This window comes from Sylvia atricapilla, chromosome 2, assembly GCF_009819655.1.
Source record: "Sylvia atricapilla isolate bSylAtr1 chromosome 2, bSylAtr1.pri, whole genome shotgun sequence".
Taxonomy (NCBI): Eukaryota; Metazoa; Chordata; class Aves; order Passeriformes; family Sylviidae; genus Sylvia; species Sylvia atricapilla.
The window spans coordinates 43,496,181-43,504,764 of NC_089141.1; the positions used below are offsets into that span (position 1 = coordinate 43,496,181).

Genomic DNA, 8,584 nt, shown 5'->3' on the forward strand with positions numbered 1-8,584 from the left:
GTTAAAAATCCAAACAGGTGAAGCGTGGAAGTGTAGCAAAATGAAAATCAATCCCTTTGTAGTTGAATACTCCATGAACAGTCTTCACAGAAAACATGTGGAATGTGGTGCAACATCTGATTTATATAATTTTGAGGTCACCTCCTTATTTGGCCCTGAATTAAATGATTTGAGCAAGGCAGGCAGCCTCCCCTTTCACAGGAATGCAGGTTACTTTCCATAGCTGTTCCAGTTGAGTATGTTTGGTATTTGTGTCAGCTTTTGACAAAGATGTCCAGCAACTTCAAGTATGGTGCAAGGAAATATTTGCACTGGAAAATTGATAGAGAAGTCAGTTGCTGGAATAAAAGTATGCAAAAAATTGCTGTATTGTAGGGCTAAATCTTTTTCTTCAGATTGGCTTAGAGGGACTTTCTAAAAGTCATAGCCAGAGGGAGAAATGTGTTCAGGAAACACCATATCCTTTCCATACTGAGAGAGTTAATTTTCAGCAAGACTTTCCCTTCCTAAGATGGTGAGAGAGGAGGGTGGTGTTGGCAGGATGGACCAGCCTCACCCCTGTGTTATGCTCATTTTGGGCTGGAGTAACGACATGGATAGTTAAAATGTGAGCATAAGGTATTAATGTTATGTAGGGCTGAGGTGGTACATGGTTTAGGGGTAAGCTCAGCAGTGTTAGATTAACGGTTGGACTCAAAGATTATAAAGGTCGTTTCCAACCCAAAGGATTCTGTGATTCTACATAAATTGCTATCCTGATGGATGTTGATTTCTGTCTCTCTTGGTATTAGATGAGATGTTTTTGTAAGAATGTCCCAGGGCATGGGGTGAAGGATATTATGGGATTTTAGTGTCCCACATTGCCTTCAGGATCTGATCTGAAGTCACCAACACTGATTTACTCCAATGATGTCTGACCACAAACAGAATTTCTAGGTCTCCTAGAAGGAAAAAAAAATTGACTGTATAAAGAAATTATTTAATTTTTTTTAAAGGGTGATTTTTATTATCCCTACCTATCTGATCCCACAACCTGATTTCCCTGTCATGTTCATGTTGAAGTATTTGCCTCATGTTTGTACATGAATTGCTGATAATTTTGAAGAAGGACAAAAGGGATGTAGTAGCTCTGTTGTAAGTTAATAGAAAGTTAAAATAGGATAAGGTTGTAAAATGAAGATTGAATTTGTGAGCCTGAAATCCATTTAGCTCATCCAGAGTGCAGTACAATGCAAACCCCCTGATTCAGGGTCTGCTAGTTACGACTACCACAGCACTGTCATGATCCATCAAACCTAAAGAGAGGCTATTTTAAAGTTTCTCCTTCAGGGCATGGGGAAGTACTGTTCTTGCAAAGATAGAAATTTATGATGATGCTAAAAAAAATGCAGATGAAGTGAATAATTAATGAATTCACGACAGGACTGAAATATCTTCCTAAAATGCTGCTATTTTTAGCAGGGAGTTCTTCTGCAGTGCTTGTCATGTGATCCTATTGCCTTCTGAGAGCAGGGAAACAATTTGAATCAGTTTCTCTTTCCCCATGGACTTATATAAGCCCGGTATATTATACCCCTTAGCATCTGATTCTGCCTTAAAACAAGGACAGATGATTTTAAACCTCATGCAAAATAAAACACTAATGAAATCCATACTTCGAGATAATCTTCTCTGCAGCTAAATACCTTTTATAATAGTTTGTACTTCTGAGGCTGTGTGAGGGGAATACTGCAATGGGTGTAACTGGCAGCTGCTGCTGGTCTGGTGATGCTCAATGCAGCTGCGGTTTCAAGTTGGCAAAGGACATGGAGGCAATTATCAATAGGAGGCTGCAGGGTATGGCCCACACATAAGGGGTTAATGTGAACAGATTTGTGCTTCTTTTGCCTATAACCAGTGTAGACTATTGCTGTGTTTGAACTACTTTGAACTAAAACTAAAAAATGTCATAGTCAGAAATGAGTCTAAAAAAAATGTTGTCACATCCACAAAGGGGTACAGTCACTGCCATAGTGAATTTTCAGGTGTTGAAAATGTAACCCCAGGTCCTGTCTGGGATTTTTCCTTCCTGAGTGGTAATGAGGTACCCAGGGCCCATTAAAGGGGGAGTCAGGAGCAGTTTACTTGCTGCCTTTCTTGCCTACAAATTTAATTTAGAAGAGCCCTCCAAATCCTAAACTTTTAGGTGTTTGGGAGGGCCTAAGGAAGACTCTGTCTTTATGGCTCAATACTGAGTTTGTACAGAGGAGTGTTTGTACAGAGGAGTGTTGGCTTCCTTTCCCCATTTGCATGAGGTTTGTTTCCCCCACACGGGATAGTTCCTGGGTGGCTTCTGTAAGGGGTGTAGGGCTCCTTGGAGCTGGCTTGTCCCCAGCCCTGGTGGGCTGCCCTGAGAGCAGAGTGCTTGCCACACAAAGCAGCTGTGGAACATTTGGGCTGAAGCACGTTGGTTTGGGAAAGGGTTGTGAGCTGAGTTTCAAGCAGCAGAAGTGACCCCAAAGGCACCTCGGAGTTGTGAGCTCCTTAGTTGTGAGCTGTGGCTCCTTACTTGTGTTCAGGCACAAGGTTATGGCTTAGGTGTCATACATACTTTGTTGCATCTGGGCCTTGGTCCTGTGCTCCTTTCTCTGTGCTCCTATCTTAAAGGATTGTTTTAAGGTCTAATGTCTGTAAAGCACATGCATTGTATGGAGCTTTGTCACAATTAGAAATTGATCCTCAGCTGGAAGCTGGGTGTGGTTGATGTGAGTGCTATTGAAATGAGAACCTGTTACAAGATATGTTGAACTATCACTATTTTTTTTCTTGTGCCTGGTGAAAAGACTATTTCAGGCTTATTCTTCCCGGCTTTCCATCAGCTCTCCCATGCTACAGCTCACCATTTTTTTCCCCGGTGTTCCTGCTCAGTAATTTGTGATAAGCACTCTATTAATCAATTTTTAAAAAGCAATTTTAAGCAATCTTAAGGATGTAGATGGCAACACACTGACTGAAGAAGCGGGTCAACTGGAAGGAGTTGGATTCTGTGGTGGCAGAGGGATGTGATGAATGGTTGATACTGTCAGTGGTTCCTGTCCTCAGTAGGATGGAATACAAGTACAACCTTTATAATGCAAACCTGGAGGGCTTGTCCTTGCCTACTTCATCTCAGCACACAGGGTTCATGCTCCTGTTTGAAGCTCTGTTGGGTTGTGGCTTTCTGATACAAGCAATAAATCAAATGAAAGGTAGCAAATAGCACGTTCTTAAATTAATGGAATGCATCAAGCTCTCCATGTGTTGAAATGACATAGAGATTTTAAGGCTAGACTGTAAATTTTATTATATCCCTGCAAACTGGTTCTAGTTTCCTTCATTTATATCTGTTTGAAGGCCTACACCCACCATTGAAACAGTTATAGAAGTCCAGTAAGGTCTTGTGAGCTGCTTGGGAACTATCTGAAATAAAAAGTATCTGTTTTCATCTTTGTTATTGCTGTTTTGATTTGGGCAATGAGGCTTTGAGGGTAATTTTTTTGCTTCACATGGGGTTATCCAGCCTTCTGACTGCCTCCTGAAACACCCAGCAATACAGCTTTACACAGATAAAACCAGGAGTACTGAAATAGTTTATTCTGCGGTTTAGCAAGGAGATACCAGTTTCAAGCCATTAAACTAGTAATTCTTTAAAAAGTAGCTTATTTTAGTGGCTGTCGCCTTACTGCTCTTTCTTTTCTTTCCACAGGAAAAATTAACCCAGGAGTGTGTATTCAGAGAGCAATTTGAAGAAAACTGGTATAACACATATTCATCAAATCTATATAAACATGTGGACACTGGAAGACGATACTACGTTGCGTTAAATAAAGATGGGACTCCAAGAGAAGGGACTAGGACTAAACGGCATCAAAAATTTACACATTTTTTACCTAGACCAGTGGACCCTGAGAAAGTACCAGAACTATATAAGGATATTTTAAGCCAAAGTTGACAAAGACAATTCCTTCACTTGAGCCCTTAAAAAGTAACCACTATAAAGGTTTCATGCGGTGGGTTCTTATTGATTAGCTGTGTCATCACATCAGCTCCACTGTTGCCAAACTTTGTCGCATGCATAATGTATGATGGAGGCTTGGATGGAACATGCTGATTTTGTTCTGCACTTAAAGGTTTGTCCTCCTGGAGGAGAGCCTATGCCCACTCGCTTGATTTAGTACGAGAGGGAGCGCGAGAGAGTGAGTGCGAGAGAGAGAGAGAGAGAAAGGGAGAGGATGAATGGGAGTGAGAGCGCGAGAGAGAGAGGAGCCGAGGGGAGGAGGAGGGTGAGGAGGAGGAGGAAGGCGGCCTGATGCATGCTGGGGAATAGACACGCTTTTAAATTTTTGATCAGTTGTACTTCGTCATATATCAGCATAGCTGCCATACTTCGATTCATCAGGATTTTTGGCTGGTGGCCTGCTCAAGTGTACGCTGCATTTACAAAGGCATGGAGGGTGCAGTCTTACTTAAACAAGAGACTTTTCAGTTAATCGCTCTCTGGGTCTTACCCCACTGAGCTTAAAGCAAAGACCTCTTAGTAAAAAAAATAAAAATAAAAAGTTAAATTTATTTATAGAAATTCCAAAGGCAACATTTTATTTATTTTATATATTTATTTATTATATAGAGTTTATTTTTAATGAAATATGTACAGGCCAGATAGGCATTTTGGAAGCTTTAGGCTCTGTAAGCATTGAAATGGCAAAGGCCACTATGAACCTGTGGTAAATTCATGCAAGTAAATATAAAGGTGCATGGATAAAAAAAAAAAAAAAGCCAACAATAAAAAGGTAATAATAATAAATTCTAGTGACCCTCATGTACTAAAGGCGACAATCTCTTTTGTGCCCATATTATTGTACAAGTATGCACACCACTCATGACACTGAGTCCTCACTCTTCTGACTGCTTGTTTCATAGCTTACCCCAGAGGATTAAAGAGAAAACTGGGTCTTCAACTTTTTTTTATGTGTCTGTAATATTTCCTCTCTGATAAAGTGACTTCTTACATCATTGTAAATTTCACAGCTGTGGAAAATATAGGAGTTGGAATATATTCTACTTGTTAAAACCTATTGCAGATTATACCAAAGCTAAATGATAAATATGCTATTTTTTTTTCCTAAAGAGAATGCCAGAAACAACATAAGTAATACCAACAACAATTATACTAATTTTAAGATTCCACAAAGAACACATAAATATTTCAGAGGGCAAGAACCAGGTTAACAGGATCACTCTTGTAAACATGTTTATTTGTGCACTTGACTATCTACTATGAAATTATACAAGTTCCATAGGGGTCATTGTAATACCTTTTATGGAAAATTTCTTTCAGTGTGAACTGTCATAATACATGATATTAGCACCCTTCCTAAAGTAAAACTTGCAAAATGAAACTAATAAATCTCTATCAATAATGACAATGAGGGGGACAGTATTAGACTTATTTTTATTGTTTTCCTAAAGTATGTTCAAATATTCATGAACCCTAAGTGAGGAAACAGTATGTAATATTTAAGGGTATGTAGCATTTTATGATAAGCACACAAACACATTGATTAGCAGTTACCATCTGGAAATTAGCCCTCAGGAAGAGGCATTTTTTCCCTAATACTCTGAAGAAAAGGAAAAAAGAAAAAAAGAGACAAAACCCATGTTAAGATCCATATAACAAATGCATTTTGTAGTTGTTTTATCCCTTAGGATTTTAATCCGGTGCCATTAAGTTGAGTGTAGCCTCCACCATCGGATTTGTGGAGCAGGGTTGGTCCTGACATCCCGGTTGTCTGTGTACGCACGGGGGCTCCTCTGGAGGAGTGATGTAAAAGGTTGCAGCCTAGTTGTAATTAAGAAAGTTTTGCTCTAAAGCACTCTTGTCCATCTGATTTATATTATTTGAAACTTATTTCTGTTCTGGAGTGACCTCTGGCTCGGTGTCCTGGACAAACGTTCCCTTTCCATCCTGAGGCAGGTTGGAGGAGCCATGTCGCAGCCGGTGATATCAGCAACCTCAAAGGCAGCATGACTTCCCCTTGTAATTGTTTATGGATGATGAAGGTGCGTGAGTTACGTTAATTTGGAGGATACTTGTCCAGGGACTGTTACTGCCTGGGAATTCACAGCCTTCACGTTTGGCTCCCGCCCTTTGGGGCTGCAGATAGTTGGGCTGCTGTGGCTCAGTCGGGCGCCGGACCATTCGTGTGAGCCATGCAAAGATCATAGCAGAAGGAAAGGCACTTCTGGGCAGGGCTAGGGCTCATGGCTCTGTGATAAATGGATCAACCCCACCACGGGGAAGGGAGGGTGCAACTCTCTGCTGTTTCAGTAAATCTGACATACGCCAGGAAATTATTTGCAAAGGTTAAAATGACTCTGAGTCAAGGCCGCAATACTAGGCCGCAGTTAAAGTCTTAATGTTAAATTGACTTGGATTTTTAGTCATAGGCTAATCATTACTACTAGTTAACATGTTTTATTTAATTTATTTTTTTTTTTGTATTTTTCTAAAGAAAGGATTAAACTTGAGAAAAATGTTATGAGTTTATGGCAGTCCTTCTAAATAAACTGTAACCGATTTACTCGAATAACCCATAATGGTGTGTAAATACTGACTTTATGTAAATATAGAAACATGTAATTTAACTTAGGCATTATTGCAAGACTGGAAGGCCCAGGAGCTGGCAGTTTGCCACTCCCTGCAGGTTCACTGGGTCAAATTTGGCCTGTTTCGGGTAGTGAACAACAGATTCTGTTCAGTCCCTCGTGTAAAATGAGCTATTTCTGTTTGTTTTCTGGTGGGAGGTGGGCAAAGCCATTGTCACCTGGCTGCTGCTCAGCTCCTTTGCCAAGGTGTGAAGGGGTACGGATGCCCTCCTGCTCCTTATGTGATCCTGCTGAAACAAGGCTGCAGAGAGTTGACACAGCAAAGCAGGGAGGCTTGCAGTGCCTCTCCTCCTGTGCTGTGGACAAACAAGTCTTCACTTTCTAGTGCTGTCCATCTGGCACCTTTCTGGAGCACTAAAATTGACTTGAAGAAAAATCTGAGGGAAAAAGAAAAGGACAATTGGTGTTATTTACTTGATATCCTGTAATGGTGTGTAAATACATACAGAATTCTGTAATTTGTATAAATATATTGCTATAGAATTTTGAAAATTGGTATTATTTGCTTAATGTCCCTTCAGAGCATTTTCTTATAACTGTGCACATGTGTAATAGTGGGATGGCAAAGAGATGTCCTTGCTTATTCCTAGAAAGAGTGTGAGAATATTCCAGGAAGACAAAAATCATCAGTATTTTCTATGCCTTTTTGCTAATCTGGAAAAAAGCAGGGAGATGTCTTTTTGGCAAAAAATGTATCAGCATTTTACCTGAAGCAGATCTCTCTGGGCAAACAGTGTGGCCCAAGAGATGATGGAGATCCAGACCAGTGTTATAATATGTGTTGGTGTAGAGCTGCATTAGGTAATGTGTAAGGCAGCACTCCCAAACTTAAGTGGGGTGAAGAAACCTGGCAGAGCTGGACAGTGCAGAATGGAAGGAGAAAAATCCTAGGAAAATTGCCTTAAGTTTCTACCAATCAGTGCAGAACTCAAACTGCCTGCCAACTGGATGGAAAAAAACAAACCCTCGTGTCTGTCAAAAATGACAGGGTATAAAATGTGGAGGCTAGAGATGAGACTCTGGCCTAAAAATTCAAGCATTTCTGTTGTTCCCCTGAAAATAAGATAAATGAGAGTTTAATAAATATGCAAATAGGAGGGATCTGAAAAGATGCTTCTGAGGCAGTTTCTTTGTATGCAGAATATTGCAGGAGGTAAGAAAAGATGCTTCTGCAGCATGTATTTCACAGTCCCTAGCTTATGCTCTGCTCTGCCTCTTGTGCCAAGTAAAGAAGTGACTGTAAGGTTCAGCTCTGTTACTCACAATTATAGGAGTAGAAATGCATGGGCTATGAGTCATGATGAATGCTTTTCTGTATGAACTCCTGTCCCACCTAGTGAATTCTCACAAGGTCCCCATGAGGTACACTAGCAAACCTCAAGATGTGACCAGGCTCCTTACAATTGCAGTTTGTTTTGCAGAAATTGAGAGGTTCCAGATTCTCTGAAATGTTGATGAAAATCTTGGAAACTCAGCCCTCTACTCATGTAGCTGTGTATGTGCAGGCAGCTGTATTGGTAGGTAAACTGGGGAAAGAAATAATCAACCATGATTATTATCAATATTTTATTCTGAGAATAAAATCAGAAGACTTCTGTTTTCCAGAATTTTATCTCTGTTCTTAGACTATTAGAGCTCTCTATAGACTGTTCATAAGTCAGTTCTGTCCTGCCTTTCTGTTATCTTTCACTTTTCCATAACACTACAAGGTGGTTTTCCTATTTGGACCCCAAGCAAATACCGGTAGTAAAAACTCATCTCCTCTCATCAAGAAGCTGAAACAGCCTGTATGAAGGCTGAAGAAGTATGAAGGTCGTGGATAATTGTCATCTTAAATCTAGGTTTCAAAATATTTATCCATCATGGATAAGAAAGAAAATTAGTGATTAGAAACAAGAAA

The 8,584-nt window shown here is 40.1% G+C and overlaps 1 protein-coding gene across 1 annotated transcript in view; it reads left to right on the top strand.

The window, feature by feature from the left end:
- The window catches only part of FGF9 (fibroblast growth factor 9), a 28,254-nt gene extending 22,204 nt beyond the window's left edge, over window positions 1-6,050 (top strand). Inside the window, exon 4 of the mRNA XM_066313064.1 lies at window positions 3,725-6,050. Coding sequence (XP_066169161.1) covers window positions 3,725-3,970 — 246 coding nt within the window. The 3' untranslated portion in view covers window positions 3,971-6,050. The remainder of the gene's footprint in view (window positions 1-3,724) is intronic.
- Window positions 6,051-8,584: the final 2,534 nt, after the last annotated feature.